Below are 21,697 nucleotides of genomic sequence, written 5' to 3'. Positions count from 1 at the left end.
TCCTGCCACGCAACATTTCCCACATTCTCCAACTCCTCCGAGATGAACAGAGGAACAGCTAGCAAATTAGAGAATCGCCCCTCTCTCTGTCTCTCTCTGTCTCTCTCTGTCTCTCACGCTTACACACACACACACTTTCTCACATTGCGTTTGTCTGTCTCTCATGCTCCATTTCTCTGTCTCTGTCTCTCTCTCTCACACTCTGTCAGTCAGTGTGTTTTTCTCTGTTTCTCACTCTCTGTCTCTCATTCTCTGCCTGTCTGTCTGTCTCTCTCTCTCACGCTCTCTCTCTTACTTCACCAGTCCACTGCATTTGTTTCCAAAATGGCTCTTGTTTATCTAAATGTTTTTTTGCATACAGCACATGTTAAATTTTGTGAAGAGGTCGCATATAAAGTTTCTGTCTGATGACTCTTACATGCAGATCATGTTTATGCAAACACCGCTGCAGAGTAGAATGGTGTACCATCACATCTGTCTTAGCTAAACAATCCTGCAGAGGAAGGAATTAGAGAAGCACCTCACTCTGTCTCACTCTCACACATTCTCTCACAATCCATCTCTGTCTCACTCTCCATCTCTTTGTCCCTCTCACTGTCCTTCTGTCTTTTTCTCACTCTCCATCTCTGTCTCGTGCTGTCCCTGTCTGTCTGTCTGTTTGTTTCTCTCTCACTCTCCCTCTCATTCTCTCTCTCTTTAGCTCTCTTTCATTATCTCTGTGTGTCTGTCTTCCTCTCTGCCTCTCTTTGTTGTTCCCTCTCTCTCTCTCTCTCTCTCTCTCTCTCTCTCAATTTTCTGTGTGTATGCGTGTGTGTGTGTGTGTTTCTCTCTCTGTCTCTCTCTAAAGGTGAGGCAGATGGGAAAGGTTGAGAGATTATAAAGGAAATGAGTGTTTAGTTAGAATGAGAACTGATGCTGGATTGTTTTACTAAAATCTGCACTTCCTCTCCATATGTTTAATAACACATCTAGCTCAATTTGCTCCTTAATTTGCGTAGTTTTATTGTTGTTGTTGTTACAAATGTTTTAGAAGCATTCTTGGAATTCTTGATTTTCTGTCTTTGACATTTTATTTAAAACCTGTGAGTGGATAAATCTGTGAATGGATAAATTAGAGTATTTCTCATCTCTGTGACTTAATCTGCCACATTTGGCCTCAGTAACACGAACCTTTGCAAATGAGTTGTTGTCAGTGGCTGAAGTCATGCAGTACTCACACTCACTCTACTTGCATTCTAACAGATATCAGTTTCCGTAGGGGAATTTTTTTTTTAAAGCAGCTCGAGTTCGCAATTAATTCCCTGAAGTCATCTGTCCTGAATAAGGACCGTACAGAGGTATCTGCGTATGCTTTGATGTTGCTTCTGATATTCTCTCTAACATTAAAATGTGCATATGAGATGAAAACGCAAATGCAGTACAGGCAGAGAAGTTGAGATGAAGAGAGAAGGGAGAGGGTAGATGTCGCACCACACCAGTGCTCACTGTGGAGTGACCCATTTAATAAGCACAAATGTCACATAGCACTGTGAAAGGTCACTTAAAGATTCAGGAAGGTGATTCACACACAGTCCCTCTGGTCACAACATGTGTATTTAACATACACAGAACAGCAAATACTATCACTTCATTTTTATTTTCATTCTAAAAATTCTTTTTGATATCCCTGCATATTCTAAAGAATTAAAACACCATTTTTAATCTGACCTAATTCACGTTCATTGTTGTAATGTAAGCATATTTCTCCTGCATTCCATCCACAGAGCATGAATTATAAAATGTTTTTTTGTTATTTTGGTTATCACAGTTTTCTACAAAACCAAATTTTTCATAGGAAGGAAGTAGAATTTGCACTTGGCATTCGTTACATAAAACAAAACACCACTATTCCTCCTTATTCACTATGACCAATGACTATAGTTTCACATAATCACCTGGAATGTAGCTAATGTACAGAAGGAAAAAAAATAGAGAAACGATGTGAAGTGAGCTGCGAGAATTTTAAAATGAGCCAGACGCCCACTGAATATTAAATTCCCGATTACTAAACAGTTGATGACTAAATGTATGAAATGACTGAATGGGGTGAGTGAGTCATGGCTCCATGTGCCTTCGCACTCAAAACTTACCAGTGATTTTTGCTCAAAAGAACAGAAACATTGCCATGACTAATTATATTAACCACATGTTAATATTGCTGGTTTCAAAGGGCTTAACTTTGTTTGAGAAGTGTTTTTTATTTGTCTGTATCAAACATGTCCCACTAAAACGATAGTATTTGCATTTTAACCAGCGGCTTTCTAAAATTCTGGGGGAATAACAGTATAGTGAAGGCGTTGGAAGGCTTTTGAAAATGTTTTGTTATAGTTTACATCACCAACATTTTGTGGTGATTAGAAAAAGAAAGTAAAGTTAGAAGAAAAAACAGAAAGTAAACCAAAAGGCGTGCAAGCATGGTGATTAAGTTTTTAAATGACTGCTATAGCCAGTATAACACCTCACACTTTGTATATTCACATATACCACACTATTATGCGTGTAGTTTAATGTGAATACATTTGGTACAGTATTGTGACTATATCACTGTGTGATGCTAAAATGAAAAGCAGGAAATGAACTTATTCATGCCTTGTCAGTTGGTAGCCATCTGGATATGTGAGTACTGTCTCACCCTCACTGTGAGTAGAGGTAAACGGGTATTTTTATGAAGTGTATAAAGTGTTTGGATCAGTTTGTGTCACTGAGTATTATATTAAATATTTAAACAAAACTGGACTTATCAGAAAAAGGTGGGGACACGTCCCATGCTTCCCCTGTGTAAGTTACATCAGTGCTGGTTTCTTTGGAAATTTGGGAGGATGCAGTGCAACCTAATACAGTTAAAGTTTTATATTAAATAGCAGTTATTTTTGCTCAGGATTTAGGCTATTGCAATACAAATGTTCCCTTTTCAAAGCTTGACCTTTAAGATATTTTTCCTGGCTCCTGAGTGACACAGCAAAAATTCTCTTCCCTATCGTCAGAGATTGCGAGTTTGAATCCCGACGATACCACAGCCATCCATGACCAGGGGTCCAACAGAGCATAATTAATTCACATATAATTAATAAGCTGTAGAGTAAACAAATTATATTATCTCTTTCTTTCCTTTTCACATTTAATTTCAAAGGAAAACATTTACTCCTGGTACTGTTTTTGGATCGAACCATCTGGTTAAAAACAGCCCATGCTCCATAAGGGCTCTGAGAAGGTTGAAGCTCCCTGCTGACCTGGAAGTACTTGTGACATCATCATTCTATACTGTGGGACTGTTACTTGGACAGCTGCATTCACTTCCTGTCCTGTGCTACATCACATAGATGGCATTTGCCAAATCGCTCTTGGCGACTGCATTCCATAGGTCAGAGTTTAACAATTTAGATTTATAGCATCCTGTTAGGTCTGAGTGAGGAAATGAGGCACTTCTCCCCAGAAACCTTCTAAAATAATCACTGCCTAGAGGAAGATGCTCTCTGTACATCATTATCTCTTAGACTATGTGGCCATCTCCCGCACATATTCACTACCAGACTGCTGTCTGAATTTTGTGTTTTCATTGTGCACAGTAATATTCCTACACTGTGGTAAATACTAGTATTTCACAAAAGTGATGTGGATTGTGATTTGAAAATGTGTAAACAGGAAGGGACAGAATGCCAGTATATCACAGTGTAACATTCAGATATATAGCACTGGCACAGTGAAGTACACTGAAGCACACTGAATTTGCAGAGTAGTGATATTTTTCCTCTATTAATCTCTCCTTTCAGATGCACTGAGATTTACTTATTGATTAGTTCACATCCTGCATGCCGAGGCAAGCCTGTAGTTTCAAAATTGGAATAGATTTTTCCTTTTACATTGATTGGCTCAGGTGACAGCTAATGACTCAGATTGTGTGTGTGTGTGTGTGTGTGTGTGTGTGTTTGTGGAAACTGCTACACTAGCAGAGCCTTCTATTGTTTGTTGTGTGTTAATTAGTCTTTGTAGATGCTATGACTGAATGATTATGTGTATGAGTTTGGTATGTTTTTGCATGTACATGTACTACAGGGGTGTGGATGAGCGCGGGTGCACGTGCATGGTGGAGAGATCTGCTGACTGATCTTATTTTCTTCCTGAGTCATTGTACTGCTGAAAGAGGAAACAGAGCTCACACACAATAATCACAAAATGTTCAACTACATTATGCTATGCACATCACTCTACAAGAGAAACATATGTATTAGGAAGAATAAATGAATACAGGTTTATCCATGTAGTTGAAACGTGAACATAAAGAATGGATGAAGTTCCATTTTTTTTTTTAATTTATTTTTTGTTTTTTTAAATAAAGAATGACTAAAAGCATGTAAACGTATGTGCCACTGGATAAAGAAAATGTAGGGGGTGTCTTTATGATCTCAGTGAGAAATAGACTCTCCAGCCAGATGCATTGTGTGTCTACCTCTGTTATCTAGTGCAGATCAGCTGCTTTCATCTTCCCCAGATCCGCAGGCACTGGAATACCCCAGCTTAACACACTACCTCCTAACCCCATGCATACACTTGCACTCCAAAGCTGTTATCACACAGCTACAGATGAAGACCCTCACCTATAGGCCAGAGCGCGCACACACATCCATTTTACCATCCCAGGTCAGATCATCCCCCTCCTCCCTTATTTGTTTCCCCCTTTCCCTGTCCTCTCCCTGCTTTTGTTTTTCTACCTTTGAGCCCATGCTAGTCTTTACCCCTATGACATCTGGAATGTCCTCCCCTTTTGATAGTGAGTGAGGGAGAAGCATCAAGAGACTGCAAGCAAACTATATTAAATATAGACACAACTAACTATTGTCACTCAAGGTATCGCTATAATAGGGTAGAAAATGTTGAGCTGTGTTGTGTTTTTCCATTTATAGTGACAATGGCAGCCATGAAAACCCAGGAACAGCGGACCAGCCCCTTAAAATCACCCATACAAAGTGAGTATGAAAATTATAAACCTTATACATGCATTGTCACATATTTCAGTATGTAAAAAACATAATATGAATACGAACAGTATGATAATATTTTAACTTTGAAATGTTCATTGCTTTCACTGAAGTAAAATGCTAGAAATCTTCTGAGGCAGTGTACACAGGCGAAGGGACATAAATAGGTTGTAGAGGCATATAAGAAGCAAATTAATAATTAAGTCTGTATTAAGGTTTACAAATTATGTCCAGTGATCTATGTATCTAAAAGAATAGTTACACAAGTGGTAGCAAGCTCTGAGGGTTCGGCAGTTGGTAAAGCTCTCCTGACCCAATGACCATCAATTGGCCTTCTCAGCACATTCTTTTTTACGCATGGCTGAGGCACATGAGCGCTCACACACACATACAGACACACAGACAGCCTGACCATAACTTCTCCACTAATATAAACAACAGACTGTCACCTTTGAACTCCTCACCTCTCATCTGCTAATCTGTGTAGCTGGTCTGTCTCATTGTATATCTGGTTGTGGCCAAAATGCATACATCTTCCCCTTTATCTAAGCTAATGCCCCTTAAGGTTTTAAGTCCAGAAGAGCTTTAATCCAAGACAAGTTGCTGTTCATGTTCTTCTACTCACCATTAGTACTAGGCCTGCACATCTGCACATACGTAATCTTTTACGTATTTATCACAGTATTGGTCTTTGCAATGCTGGTATCACGGAAATCTGCAATATGCAAATGAGCACTTTTAACAAATCACATTTTTGACTGTGTTGTGGGTATCCTGACTTGGTAAGTGTTCAGGTATAAGTGACCAGGTGTTCAAGGTGAATGTGAGGGTTTTTAAGAATTCATACATTCCAACAAACCTCAATAAATTTGGATAAAAATAATGCACACCAGTTTTTAACTAAGTCACATTAGAGCTTAAAGGGTTTTAAATATATTGCAAGTTATATCATAACCACATAAACCTGTAGCAATATAATTGCTTTTCCCATTCGGTTTTCTATTAAGGTAAGCTATGTCATCTTTTTACCCTAATCAATCTCTCCTTCTTTGTGTGAAACCTCCTGTCTACTACTGAATGACAAAATCACCCTCCACATAGACTTTTCCTCTGTTTGCACTTCTGGCATGAGTCACAGATGATCTGGAATCAATGGTCCAAATAAAGTTCAAGTATTTCCTAGCACATGAAAGGTGGAACTTGCCAAGGGTGCATGCAATGTTTTTGGCTGGCAAAACGAACTTCTTCCAGGTGTAAATCCCTAAAACTGAAACTCAGATTTTGCTCAGTTTCACAAAAATAAGTTCAGACTTTGACACTTCATACAGCATATTGAGAGTCAGCACAACCATACAAATAAATAAAAGAGCCTTTAGTAAAATATAAAGTAGCCTGAAACACTTTAGCATAATAGTTGTGTATGTATACAGTGTATCAGTCTTTTTTATATTTTTTTTAATTCTTAGCCAAAAGTAACCAAAATACAGTCAATTCATGCATGACCATGATTTGATGGAAACCGTGTTCTCTTGACAGATGATGGCCGTCCTATTGCACAGGCAAAAGCTATTCAGTTTCGTACCATTGCACCTAAAGCTCCAACATTGGGTTCATCCTCTGCAGTGATTTCTAGCCAGCCACCCTCTACCCTTCCAGAGGCTTCTACAGCTGTCAGTCCCAAATCCATCTTAGTGCCTGCACAGAACTATGCGCTCATGCAGGTAGCTGGACAGGAGGGTACTTTCTCATTGGTGGCCTTGCCTCAGACATCACCACAAAATCAAATCCAAAAGAATCTGAAACTGCCTATCCCCAGGTATCAGTCAATGAGAAGCCAGAGAGCTTCTGAGAAAGCTAGTAGTAAGACGCAGAACTCAGCCAAGGTGGCCAAGCTTCCACAGGTGAAGTCTGCAGTAAAAACAAACTTGGGTGTTTCCAGTTCACCTGAGACTCCAGAATCGTCGTCTGAACAGATTGTCGGGATGGGCTCTGCTACTTCATCTGAAATCTTGCTGCCAGACAATGCTGTCCTTTGCACAGGGTCACAGACAGATCAACCTGTGAAAAGAAGCATTGATTCTCTCAACAACTTCAGCTACTCCACTAGAGCCTCTGCACTTGTTGCTCCTGTCAGTAACAGCAAAACCATAAAAACAGAAGGTGCCTCTGCAGGAAGTGCTATTACTGTCCTCTCTCCCACTATCTTCAGCAAAGCTGTCCAGATCATCCCCTCTCCCCCCAAGGGCAAACTCCCCATTCTGCCATACGCCAAGGTGAAGAATTCCCTCCTACCATCTACAGGTCTTGCCAGCACCCAGTCCCCAGTGAAAGTCTCATCGATTCAGGCCAAAAATAGGCCAAAAAGCTCTCCGGACATCAAAGGCATGGTCGCAGACAGCAGAACCAGGAGTGCAAATAACACCCACTGCAAGAAACCCACAGGCAAGAGGCGAGGGAGGAAGAGGAAAACAATGGAGGACATTCTGTCCTTTGAGGCAAAGAAGAAGAGATCTTTGTCATTTTTCTCCAGGAGAGTACCAGAGAAACCATCATCTGGCACCCAGTCTTCTTCCTCACAGGATAAGGTTGTGGACATTTCGAAAAAGTATCGCAGCATTCGCCCAAAACCTATTCTAGTAATGGAAACCACTGTTCCTCAACTTGTACCACTAGCTTCTCTCTCAAGCTCTAAAAACCTTGACCAGAAACTTGTCATGGGGCAGGAGATGTCAGGAAAACCACTTAGTGCTGTCCAGCCAGGCTTAGTGTCCATTCCAGCCCCAGGGCAGCAATCTATGGCTGAAACTGGAAATTGTGGAAGGTTTACGTACGTGGGTAGCCGTGCACTCCACCGATGTACAACCTGCAGTAGGTGTTTTCAATTCAAGCATCACTTACAGAGTCACATGAACAGCCACAGTAACCTGAGACCGTATGGGTGTCCGGTATGTAGGAAAGCATATGCTCACTCAGGTAGCCTAAGCACACACATGAAGCTTCACCATTCAGAGGGGAGGCCTAGGAAGAGCCTCCGCTGCGAATTTTGTGAGAAAGTGTTTGGGTATGTCGGTGTGTACTTCAGCCACCTCCGAGAAGTGCACAAGGTCATCCTTACTGTGGAGCCATCCATCCGTCAGCATGAGGAGAATACACCCATAGAAGGGTAAGAATATCTAGAAGCAGTTTGTAGAAACATGATTATTTCTTAGGCCTGATATTTTAATTTATTAATTGGTCAGATTTTCTCCCACATTTCTTACCTCCCAAAAACATGATGGTAGGTACACTATATGGCCAACTATGTGGACACCACACCATTAAATCTATATGTGCTTTTTGAAATATCTTATTCCATATTTATTCCCCCTTACGCTGTTTTATACCTCCACTCTTCTGGGAAGGCTTTCCACTAGATTTTGGAGAGTGGATGTGGGGATTTGCTCATTCAGCCACAAGAACATTAGTGAAATCAGGCACTGATGTCAGGCGAGGAGACCTGGGGCGCAGTCAGCGTTCCAGTTCAAGGGGTTCAGTGGGGTTGAGGTCAGTTCTCTGTGCAGGCCACTTGAGTTCTTCTACACTAACGTTGGCAAACCATGTCTTCAGGGATCCTGCATTGTGCAAAGGGGCATTGTCATGCTGGAACATGTTTGGGCCTATTGTAATGCTATAGCATAGGTAAATTGTAATGCTATAGGATAGAAAGTCAGCCTTTATAATGGTGTGCTTCCAACCTTGTGGCAACAGTTTGGGGAAGGCCCGCACATGGGTGTGATGGTCAGGTGTCCACAAACATTTGGCCATATAGTGTATATAGGCTACGCCAAATAATGCTTAGGTGTGAATGACTGTGCAAATGAGTGTGCATGGTGCCCTGCAATGGAGTTCCATCCAGGGCGTATTCCCACCTCACTCTCACTGTTCCTGGAGTGGGCTCTGGATCTACTGCGACCCTGACTAGGACAAAGCATTTACTGAAGATGAATGAATGAAACACACTGAGACATAGCACAATTCTAAAGTTCCATCACAACATGCAGTTACATTGCTGATGCCAAATTTCTTTTGGTCACTTGTTTAACAAAATGTGTTTTGTACTTTTTTTTCTTGTACCTTGCAGTTGTGTAGACTCTGAGGACCAGACTTCAGAACAGCGTGTGGATCCTGTGGAGTTGCAAATAAAGTGTGGCCGCTGCCAGGCAATCACACCCACCTTTGCTGACATGAAGCTACATTTGTTGTATGTGCACGGTGAGGAAGTCCAAGTCCATCTAAAAGAGGGGGCCATGCATGAGGGACGCGAAGCTGAGAACGAGCTGGTTAAGCACGCAGCCCACTATTGGAGGCAACTCAACGAGAGGCGCAACTTGGTACGCTGCGGAAGTTGTGATGAGGAGTTCTTCTCGTTCCCCAAGCTTGAGCGCCACCTGCACGCCCATCACCAAGGGGTTATAGAGAGTCAAGAGGAAGAACAGGAACTGAAGAAAGAAGATAAAGAAGAGTCCATCTCCGAGGGGTCTGTCAAAAGTGTGACCTTTAGAGCAGGGTCACGCTTTAATTGCATCCTGTGCAGTGAGGTTTTGAACAGCAAGCAGGAAGTTCTGGAGCACTGGAGGGGGATTCACAAGTGTGAAAACCCAGTTATGCTGTGGGAGGTTCTGGATTCAAAGTGAGAGTACAAATCTGCTCTCAGCCTAAAGTAGCATCCTAAGGAGTAGTATGTATGGAACATTTTTATCAGATTCTTTCTTTTTTTTTTGTTTCTGTTTTGCACTGTTTTGTTTTGATATTGAAAGGAAAATTTGACTGCTTTAATTTAAAATGTTTGCATTTTATATAAATTGTGAAGTTCTTTTTTTTTGACAACTTGTTTTTGTTTTTTTGTAATGGACACAGGTCTGAGAGGATCGATTCCAACACAGTGTTTCAGAATTCAGTTTTGAGCATTACAAATGCACATACAGTGGGGTCCAGAAATCTGAAACCACTTGTGAAAATGCTTCTGTTTGGCATTCTTTCTCAATTTAACACAAAGGTTTTCATCACAAATGATATTATCAGCAAAAGCTTGTGTGAAAAGTAGAATCTTAGAAATATTTACATGAATGTCAGAGTTTCTTAGTATTTGGTATGTCCCCTTTTTGCTTTAATGACAGTGTGCACTTATGCAAAACCTTATGATCAATTTTAGATCAAATCCAATGGTGTGTCATCTGAACGCGTGCTTCAATGGAAGGGATAAGGCTCACAGAAAATCAGAAATTTTGTACAAAGGAGGTAAATATCACAAATTTGCTTACATTTAAATAGGGACCTACAAATTCTGCATCATGTTGAATATTGAATAGACAAGATATTGCACATTTACTATTTTTTTGTTTTAGAATTTTCAAAATTCTAAAACTTTGTTTATTTCCAGTTTTAAAAAAAAATCCAGATTTTCGCTATGGTCTCAGACTTCTGGACATCACTGTATATACAAGTAACTTAATCACTATTAATGTTAAATTCATTTTGCTAGTGAGTACAAGAGTTAGAATTTATATTTTTGTGATGCAGGGATGCTATCCATTGAAAGGTAACTGCTTGCTGATTGGCCCAGGGAGTGTTTGGGAAGTGCTTTAGTACCAGGAAAGCTCCATGAAAATCAAATCTCTAATCTAATGTGGAAGGTCAGTAAAGGAATAGTTTAACCAAAATTGCAGTGCACTAAATATCTAGCATGATGCTGATTGGCAGCTAGTTGAATTATCCCTTTACCCTTGTAGCCTTGGAAAACAGAATATTCAGGCTGGAAAGCAGCACAAAGTAACATGAAATTTGTTTAAAGGTATCATAACTTAAGTTGTACAGTAATGATTGCAAAATGGTGCTGGTATATTGTTGATTTACCACTTTACAGACCTCTTTATGTTTATAGACTGCCTTCCTGACCCTCGTCCTGACTCTAGACTTTGCTCCAGTGCTGCCACCTCTGCTGAGGACTTGGTCAGTGAAATTCTTAGAGCTGCTTATCTCAGTTAAGGAAATAAAATATATTCTAAAAATCCTATTTTATATACAATTTCTATTCTAAAACAAGAGTTCTCTATATGTGTGTGTGTGTGTGTGTGCAAGTGTGTCAGGCATTGTTTTTTTTTAAGCTGTAGATATATTTAAATATTATTTTCTGTTTAAAGAATCACAGGGTAACTGAATGTACCTTAAACGTTTCAAAATCCTACCAAATGTTAAATACATGTACTGAAATAGATTATATATCTCTCTATATATAGATATATACATATATTGAGGATAGCTTATATATTTGCAAAGATGACATAGTTATTCTGCTGTTGTATCTTGACTAGAGAAAATACTTCTAAGATTTAAAACTTTTATGCCACGTCTTATATTCAGCATACTTGCAGTTCTCGCTATGTACTGTAAATGCCTTCTTGCTTCTTATGAAAGGTGTGGGTACATTCTCTAGACACAGATCAAGTCATGCCCTAGACTTGAAATACGTTTCAGTGTAGGAGGCAATTGACATTGTGGTGATGTGGATGTTGTATGTTTAAATGTCTAGAAAATGTCAGGTTGTGTTCATAAAGACAGGACGCTGCTTAGATTTCTCACCAGCATTCTCATTTTTGAAAGGACTATAATGCATGAAAACACCTGAGGACTGCCTCTTTGTTATCAGACTGTTTGTCTGAAAATCTGGAGTTTAGATTTAGATATAGTTTTTGAGCTTAAGTGAATGACCTTGGGTTGAAATTTTTTGACTTGTTTTGAGTGATTTCATTGTGGATTGTGATGATGGTTGATTCCCTGAAGAGGTACAAATTAGATGTGTTGATGTAAGCTGAAGTTTAAAAATGTGCACAAAAACATGTTTGGTGTCTATAGATGATAAGAATGTGGTCCCCTCTTGTCCTCTGCGATAATTACACAATTCTGTTTTATGTGGCTTTAGCCTAACTTGTGTGTGTGTGTGCACGCCTGTCCTAAACCACTGAAGATAAAACCACATTAACTGATTGGTGCCTAAATAAAAAGTGTTGAAATCTGAGATGAGACTGTAAGGTTTATTTATTTTTTCTGTTTTGTGTAAGATCAGAAGAAGAGATAAGGAAAACTTAGAAAGCTAGGATGAATTTCACATATCGTCTTTTTCTAAAATATGAAGTTAATGCATAATTCACAATTTTGTGATGTCAAATTGTCTTCATTTTATGATTTATGGTCCGAACTTTTGTCTGAATTCACCTTTGAAATATTCTTGCTTTTCACTTCATTGCCATGACTCAAGGTTTTTTCTGCCATTTTATGGTGGTTGTGTAGAGTGATTTTCCATGTAAGATTGTGAATGGAAAAATCAGAAAAATTAATATATAACTGTGAATGAATGATCTGAGGAAGATAACCATTTTACTGCAATTATATTGCAATGAACTGAATGGGAGATAACATTTCCAATGCTAAAAAGACTTGCTTTGATCAGCTACATGCTAAGAATCAACAGCTAAAAGTATACGCGACTGATATGTTGCGTGTAAATGTTGTCTATAATGATATCTTTGTGCTGTATAATCTGATGGTTGATTATATGATCTGCAGAAATAAAACCTTTAAGTTAAACAAAGAACGCCATTTTTATTGTTGTTATACTTGTGCAGGGAATGCAGGGTCAGCCATTGGACATTTGAACACTCAACCTTATGATCAGTAGCCCCTTACTACTGTGGTTATTGTTTTTAAGCTGTGCATTAGGCAAATTGTATATATGATTGTAAATGTCTTACCAAAAACTTGGGGCTTACGAGTGGCGCAGCAGAAAAGTGTTGGAGATCCGGATGGAAAAATTGGCCGTTCTCTTAGGGAGGAATGGGTGGCATAGCCTGTCTCCCCCATCAATCACAATGAAACTAGCCAATCATGGGCATCTGTGAGTTGATGTGTGCCGAAGTGGATAGCGTTGTAAGAATGTACTTATCAGTAAGAAATAAATAGGAGAATTATAGTTTATGTGTCCAGAGAAATTTCTGTACAGTAAATACATTAATTTAGCAACTGCAAAATGGTAGACCCTGGGTAGGGATGGGATTTCCTGTATTTAAGTATCCAGTGGGAGTTTTTTTTTTTTTTGTGTATTTTCTTGTTTTTTATTTTGCTGCTTATTCCTTGCAGAATTCCAATTCCTCATTCCCAGGAAGAAACTAAATTGAATCCTAGATGATGGGGTTGCAGTTAGTTTAAGGGAGGTAGGCTTGAGAAGAGATCATGTCTAGCAGAATGCAATAAAATCTAAGTGATTGAGGGGCAATTTTTTTTTGTGGAGAAGGATAAGAAGGGTGGGTGAGAGGATTTTTGAGGATTTAGATAATAATGAGATGCTAATAGATGTTAAGGAGGACCCAGAAATGGACTTTAGGTCCAACATAGGTCAAATTTTGAATTGCCTGGCCAAAGCGCAATGTAATAACTTTCCTTCTCAATACACTTACACAAATGTCTGAATGATGCGTGAATGAGCCTTGACTGTCCATAAACTTGAAAATCATTTTAGTCTTAAGTATGCTACACTAAAAAGACTACAATCTTTTATGGTTCTTTGCTGCATTCCTCTGAAGGAAATATGGACATACCTATGTAGACCTTTACAAAAGTTTTCAGAGTGGATTTCAAGTACAACCCTTTTAGGAAGCAAAGCAGTGATGGTAAAATCTTATATCTGTCAGTACCTCAACAATAAAACTATTAGGTTTGAGCAATGCATTACAGTGGCTTCTGAAGATATTCAGACCCCTTCTCCATTTCCTCCCCAATTTGGTCACCTGCCAGACTGCTTTCTCCAAAGATATGTGAAGTCAACTAACATCATTCTTTGCTCATGCTGAGTCACAGGGCAGCCCAACACACTTGAGGAAAGTGCTGTCTGCCCACTGCCTTATGTCACTGTGATTGACAGTATGGCCAATTTTGCTCCCTTGGCTCCCAGCCACTGATGGCAGTGGCATTTGGATTTAAAGTAGCGATCTCTCAATGGTAGGGTGAACGCTTTTTTGTTTTTACTTTTTTGGCCATTAATCTACATACAATAACATAATAAGTAAACAGTTTTTAGAATTTTTTGCAAATGTATTTAAAAATCAAGAACTGAAATCTATTATTTAGATAAGTATTCAGACCCTTTTTTTTTAGTACTTTGTAGAAGCACCTTTGGCAGAAATTACAGCTTCGAGTCTTCTTGGGTAAGTCTCTACAAGCTGTGCGCACCTGGATTTGGGCAGTTTCTCCCATTCTTCCTGGTAGATCCTCTGAATCTCAATCTGATTGGATGAGGAACATATGTAAACAAATGTTCTATAGGCTTCAGGTCCTCAAGGACATTCAGTGACCTATCACACAGCCACTTCAGAATTATCTGGACTGTATGCTTTGGGTTGTTGTCAGGCTGAAAAGTGAACCTTCTCCCCATGTGTACTCTGGAGCAGGTTTTCTTCAAGGAGTTCTCTATAAGTGAGTGCATGTTGTGTGCCTTTCTAAATTATTTCCAATCAACTGAATTCGCCACAGGTGGACTCCAGTCAAGTTCTAGAGACATCTCAAGATTATCAAAGCAAACAGAATGCACCTGAGCTCAATCTGGAGTGCCTTAGCCAAGGGTCTGAATACTTAGCTAAATGAGTTTTTTAGTTTTTTTTTTTTTTTTTTTTTTTTAATACATTTGCAAAAATGTATTACTTACAACGTTTTTATGTTCCCATTACGGATTATTGTGTGTAGATTAATAGCAAAAAATATCAGGGTAAACCATTTTAAATTAAATCTTTTTTTTTAAAATGCTGTAAAAAATATAAAGTCTGCAAAAAGTGAAAGGGTCTGAATACATTCCAAAGCCACTGTATATGAAGAGGTGTCATTGATAGCTTAATAAAAATGATGTTGGGCAAACTATTATACACACTTAAAGACAGATACACAGCTGCATTTGTGATTTCTATCTTTCTACATATTAAGTCAGTAATGAAGTCCTGGGTTCATGCCATGTTTCCGATCAGTCCAAGCCTCACTTCTTCATTCCATCCATCTTTGGACCGCATATCCTACACAGGGTCACGCAGAGCCTATCCCAGGAGGATAAGGCAGGGGACACCCTGGATGGGGTACATAATCGCACACACTCAGCTTACAATGCAGGTCTTTGGACTGGGGATGGAAAGTGTAGTACCAGGAGGAAACCCTCGGAAACCCTCGAAGGGCGGAGGCGGGATCAGCACCCCCAACCCGGGAGATGCGAGGCAAACTTGTTAATTACTAAGCCACCGTGCCCCACCTTTTCATACAATTCTGTGTATTTTTCTTACACTTGGTTCCACAAAAAATCTACATAATCCACCTTGAAAAATGAAACCTTATATTGATTTCTTTTTTAATTTATGAAAAGGACGCTTAGCCCTACTAGGTTATTGATGAAGCTGAGGACCTTCAACTATCCATAGAACCCTGGAGGAACCCTTTATTAATTAAGCCCTATAGAGAACAGCAGAGTCTTGAACAAAAAAAAGTAAAACACTGTAATATTATAAAATTCACTGTAAATATTGTTTCTTTTATGATAATATAACAATAATATGTACTCATTGTTTTATGCCACAATATTGTAATATAATTTTGAAATGGATTTCAGCATTTTCCAGTCACGTAAACTTCTGTTTTAAGGCTGTGCGCTTGTTCCTAGCTTTTTTGTTCACTTCACTTCGTTCAGTCACCCAGAGAGAGCGTGTATGAAGGCAGTGTGGGAACTAACACGAGGGCCGATGCATATTTCTCTTTAATCATCAGTACACTCATGCTTTTATTCTCTCTCTAGCTCTTTCTCTTTACACCAGGAACATGATCAGTCACAGGAGATCAAAGCCTATCCCTCTAACAGGATTATGGGAGAGAGGGAAGGAAGGAGGACAATATCTGTTTTAGAGGAGAAGAGCAGTCAGACAAGTGGGAGGTCAGAGACTGAGGGATTGGGGGAAAATAATATAATGAGGCACACAGGTAAGGAGAATGATCCAAAGAAAGAGAAAGTGGACTGAAGACAAAATTCTATACACAGAATACACTTCTCAACATGGGCTGATGCAGATATGCATGTCGAATGGCATACACACCTTCTAGCGACCCTTATTCAAAAGAGCAGAAGAAATGATGGTGATTATGAATTCTTCATGAACACTGATGAATGGTGACTAATGATTGAGTGAATATGGCTGATGAACTCCGCGTGTGTGCCATTATGTAAGAATTTCAATGTGGAATTTCACTGTAGTGAAGGTTTAGGTTCCTGGGCACAGTTTATACCTAGTGGATTTAAAAAAAAAAAACAAAGACCAACCTACTTGAAAATCCTTATTGGTCCTGTGATTTATCTACCATCTATGATTGAACATGGAGCAGAAAGTCTATCTTGACACTGAAACAAGTGAAAGAGGCTACTGAGCTGTCTGGGGTCATGTTTCCAAAAAGCATTGTAAATTTAAGATAATCAGAGAGAGTGTGATGATGATCTGATGTATGCTCTCATATTTAACAATGATATTTGTGCTGCGATGGCTTTGCGAAACTCAGACTTGCCTTCTTCAAGAAGGGTTGAAGTTGCCAGTCCGTGAAATATATCAGGCTAGGCTATGCTGTGCCAGGGTAATGTTCTTTTTGTTCAGGTTCATTCAATTAACATAGATATTACAAATAAATTATGACGACTGAAAAACTAACCAATTATTCTGGTAGGGAAATGCAACTGGCAATACAGAGCCATTTTAAATTTTACACACCACACTCATACTGTGATTATGGACTTTCATTTCTGTAGATAAAGCAAAAAAAAAAAAAAAAAAAGACTTGCAGTAAACAAACTTTTAATTTAAACATTTCACGTGCATTCCTTCTTCAGGCTACATAACAAACCAATTACTTTTTCAAAAATGGACTCAGAAACTTTTAGAACAAGTCAATAATGGCTTTTGTAATTTCCACGGATTTCTAACGTAAAATGTGTGTTAAGTGTTGCCTATCAGAAAGCTATTACTTCTCTCCAACTTATTAGTTCTCTCAGCGGGAAATACGCTTCTATGCTTAGGGTGCAAAATGTGTCACAGTTCAAGCTCTTACACACTAAAATGAGGAAGGACTGATGTATTCTGCACAGCTATATACATGCAGATTTATAAGTTTACCTGTGGAGATGGGGGGAGAGAGAAAGCGAGCTTCAATGTCACTGCCTTTTGCCTTTCAGTGGTCTTTCCTGTGAGCCTGGTGGTCCAGATGGCATAGACTCACTATGCTCCACTGGGTCATCTACAGACCGCCCAGAGGGACAGCAACCATCTGCCCAGTGCTTTCTCCATCCACACTCAACCTTTGACCTGAAACACACCACAAACTGTAGAAACCATTGGACTAGAACTTTTCATTTAAGTTCTTCCTTTCTGACATTAACATCTCCAAAGACAATTCATAGTAATCATAGCTGACTGACTGTTCATGGCATTATATCTAAGTTCACTATGCTGTAAGATCATTTCATTAATTGTACATCCCATATAATAAAACCAAGATTAAGCGCAAGATCTCTGGACTACAGTGATGCAATCCTGTATTAACCTGTTCAAAACTAAAAGTTCTTGACTCACCAGTTGGTAATGTTAATGTTTCAGAAGTAGGCGAGTCGTACTGTATGACAGCCGTATATCCCACAGCATCTGAAGTTTACATCCATTTGGATCTGATCAGTAATGGCTGGTCATATTAGATTGGAGCTGAAATCTAATATCGATCAGTATCTTGTTGAACAATGCATTATATACTAACGGTGCATATAAATCACAAAGTGAAATCTATGGCATCATAAGAATGACATGGGGCAATTTAATGGCAGACAATTTGTGTAATTTGATTGGATGATGTATGCTTAGTCTATCTACTGTTAGTTTCTCCTTCAAAGGCATTTTGGGGACAGCAAATGAGAATTTTTCAGCGCTACCCATTTACGCTAGGATTATGCATTTAACTACTTTAAACCTCCCATGAGGTTTGGGTTTGCCAAATTACCAGTACATCACAGGAACATGAAAGAGCGCCATGATTTTCTGTCATCACTGATCTATTTATTTTTTTCTGCCAACATTCTTTCCATTGCTCTGTGAAAGTGAAAAGAATGGTTTACAGTAACAAACTTTATCCATCCTCCATTGTTTTCTGATTAAATCAATATCCAAGTCTTATGAAGACCCCCAGTTAAGAAACCTGAGACCTATTTTGTCATAATCACTTCTCAGCCCACCTCTCTTGGGCTTTTCCTGCAGATAGGAGTGCTCTTGCTGGGCCTCCTGCTGGGGCGGGGACTGTTCCCTCTGGAGAAGACCTGGATCCCACCTCAGCAGTCAGAATCACTCACACTCGTCTATTTGCACTCTGTCTGTCTACCATTCTCTTTGTAGTGTTTCTATGAGTTACTTTTTTTGCCAGCTTCATTTGGTCCTCCTGTCAGAGGGACAGCATGAAAAAGGACAAATACACACATATGTAGAGAGAATAAACCGAGTATGGGAAAAGATATATGTGTGTAAAAGGGACAGTAAATTTGAGTTATTATCCATGTACATGCACGAGTTATAGGTACTTCTCTCACATACATACCTTCTAACACTACTTGGAATGGCTTACCTACACATATACATCACTTGGCATCTCTTCATCACCAATATATTACAAATAGGTAATATACTACAAAATAAAAGAAGAAAATATCAACATATATGAAGCTAGATGACCATACATATCATTATCATATAATGGAGCAACATCATTGGAGGAAAATTTGTGATCAGATGTTTAGGGCATAAATGGTAGTATTTTAAATAATTAGCCTACCTACTCTACCCTAACCTGATCTATTTCACCCCGCAGTGCAGTGCTGTTATCTCCTAAAAACAAAAGAGTTTCTTTTCGCTGCGTCGAGTCACGCCGAGTCGCCCTGAGTTATGGAAGAGACTCAGCTCAGCTAGTTAGCAATCTACAAGATGGCATACTCGATAGTATTGATGGTGATATTAGCATAAAATTTAAAGCTTTGGAACATGAACTGTTTGAGTGGAGTGTTCAAATGAGGAGGTAAGTGAGCTGGGAGATAAGAGACTTAAAGGATTAAAGTTCTGCTGCATCAGTCTCTTTAGATTGAGATGAAGCAAGCGCTAATTCCCAATGGCAAAACAATCAAACATTATTGTGGATAATGTAGGAATCCATTAACCAAAGTAAAATTGACATGTCAAGAAAAAAAGAGTTAACTAAAATGTTAACTCAGAATTTCATTACAAAAGAAATCTTTTACACCACAGAAGACGTTAATTATAAAGATTTATATGCAAGTTGTTCAATGTGGGTTTTTCCTTAAATCATATTCCATGGTAGTAGCTATATGATGAAAATTTAAGCAATTGTGTACTTTTGCATGAAAAACTGAGAATTTGATTCTGAGATCCACAGAATCATTTGGTTTCGAAGAGAATGGGGGAGCAGTGAAGGGAACTAAGCAGGGTTAACTAAACAACTGTCAGGACGTGGTACAGTTGTGCTTCACGTCATGAGCTTAACCTTTCTATTCAAACTGGTAGTTGTAGCTCATGTTGCAGGACTTCCTGGTTGTGCACTGGGGAGCCATTTAGCAAATCCACAATCCCTCTTTGTATCCAAGCAATGTGTTTTACCATGTACAGTGTGATTCAATAAAAAAATGACCCACATCCCTCATGATAGAGGACTACGTTCACACCAATGGGTCCTTGTCTGCAGGTATTACATGGAATGCAAGGCTGCTCCGAGTATAATGTCCTGGACCATATCATACTAAAAATGCATGTGTATTTGTGGGAAAAGAAGTCACAGGTCTTTTCCCACTGTTCGAAGATAATAGGTGATGAAATGTTCTCTAGCTCTCTTGGACAGACCACGGCTGGGGAAAAGGCCCATTGCTTCAGGCAACAAGGAACGCCAAATAACAGAGCCTGCCAAAGACAGCCGTCCATCACAACAGCAATACTGAGTTTTATTGCAGGTGTGTGTGTGATATAATCCATATGCTTCAGAACACAGCAAGGCCTATAAATTCTTCTTTTTTCAGTCTTGTGCAGCATTCAAAAACACAGACATTATCACTGAGCAATGACTTTAGTGTGGTGGAACATTTTTTTTGCTGCACGTTACTGCGATTATTTTTATAGCAAGACAAATACATGAAAATATGTGGCCCAGGAAGGACGTTGTTTCATAATTCTCAGTACCTCTGCACTGCACATTTTAGTGTATTACCAACGTCTACCACACTTGAGTTATTTGTTCAGATGAATATATTTTTTAAAATCTAGTATTATGAAATATGAGTGGGGCTTGTACTTCACAAAGATCAAATATCCAAACAGGTCAACTGGTCATTCAGAAACTGCTTCCTGCATGCTTCCCAGATTATTGTTCAGTAAACAGATTATTGTTCTTGTTGCAGTATGTCATGTCACTGGATGACATCTTTGATATGTAATCTCTTCCAGTTTTCTTAACACTGTCATGATTTATCCAGGACTGCTAAGATTAATCTCAGGTAAATTCCACAGTAACATTAGCATCCCACCATAACAGCCTTCACATTATAAGAAGTATAATTTATAAATTATTCTATCTTACAGCACAGCAATTTGCTAACAATTACTAATTTTAAATTTATTAATGAATGTCACATCACAATGACACTTTTTTTAACAGTTTATAGTTACAAGTTAATACAGTTAATGTTATGTAATGTCCATGAGACAAGTTAGTTCCTGTTATCACTTACGTTATAGCAGTTATAAACAGCTGTTCACTCACCAGCCTCTCTTTTTTTCCTCTTTCTCAGTTAATAATAATAAAAAAATGCAGTCTGTCATACATTTTGGCTAAATATGTCCTAATGTTTTATTTGTACTCTGATTAAACTCTCAATTTCAATCTTTAACATATAAGTGATGTGTAGTAAAGAAAAAAAAGAATTCTTTTTATAACGCTCAGTCATCCTTGTGTCACTATCTAGTCAAACATTTACAGTGTTCATGCCACAATGTAAATATATTCAATCTTGCTCTTTCACACACTCCTATATCACAGTGATAGGAGATGACAAGTAATACCGTACATCTAATTTGCCAGTGCAGAATTGGTGAGCTTATGAAAAAGAAAGTGTTTGCATGTGTCTCAGAAAGTAGGAAGACTGAGACGATGTGGTAGAATCGTATTTCTGAACCATGGTACAGAGGAAAAAAACACACATAGCAAATGCAGTGTTTAGGCCATGACAAATGGAGGATTATCTGACAATGTAGGACTGGCTTATGCCTAGTCCCAGAGAAAGTGCTACAGACTTTGAATTTTTAACCAGACCCTGTAGATTGAACGTAATGAGGCAAGAGTGAGAGGGAATTAGAGGGGAGATAGAGAGAACATTTAAAATAGGTCTGAGTGCCTGAAATTCATTGTGTATTCATATTCATACATCCAATATAGGGATGGTAAAGGGTGTAAGTAGGTTCTCATGTCCATTCAGTGACTTTGGAAAGTATTCAGACTATTCAGACCAAAGCCATGAAATCCAAGGAACTCTCTGTAGACCT

At 38.9% G+C, this 21,697-nt stretch overlaps 1 protein-coding gene across 6 annotated transcripts in view; it reads left to right on the top strand.

Moving 5' to 3' along the window:
- znf438 (zinc finger protein 438) overlaps positions 1-12,069 on the top strand; it is a 47,128-nt gene extending 35,059 nt beyond the window's left edge. For 5 of the 6 annotated variants that reach the window (XM_053238721.1, XM_053238724.1, XM_053238723.1 and 2 more), the window contains 3 exons: positions 4,941-5,003; positions 6,552-8,178; positions 9,136-12,069. In XM_053238721.1, coding sequence (XP_053094696.1) covers positions 4,941-5,003; positions 6,552-8,178; positions 9,136-9,688 — 2,243 coding nt within the window. In that variant the 3' untranslated portion in view covers positions 9,689-12,069. The remainder of the gene's footprint in view (positions 1-4,940; positions 5,004-6,551; positions 8,179-9,135) is intronic. The other variant, XR_008302992.1, reaches the window with a different exon arrangement.
- Positions 12,070-21,697: the final 9,628 nt, after the last annotated feature.

The sequence above is a fragment of the Pangasianodon hypophthalmus genome, chromosome 12, assembly GCF_027358585.1.
Source record: "Pangasianodon hypophthalmus isolate fPanHyp1 chromosome 12, fPanHyp1.pri, whole genome shotgun sequence".
In the NCBI taxonomy this organism is placed as follows: Eukaryota; Metazoa; Chordata; class Actinopteri; order Siluriformes; family Pangasiidae; genus Pangasianodon; species Pangasianodon hypophthalmus.
The sequence above is the reverse complement of the archived record's forward strand: the minus strand, read 5'-3'. Positions and strand labels throughout refer to the sequence as shown.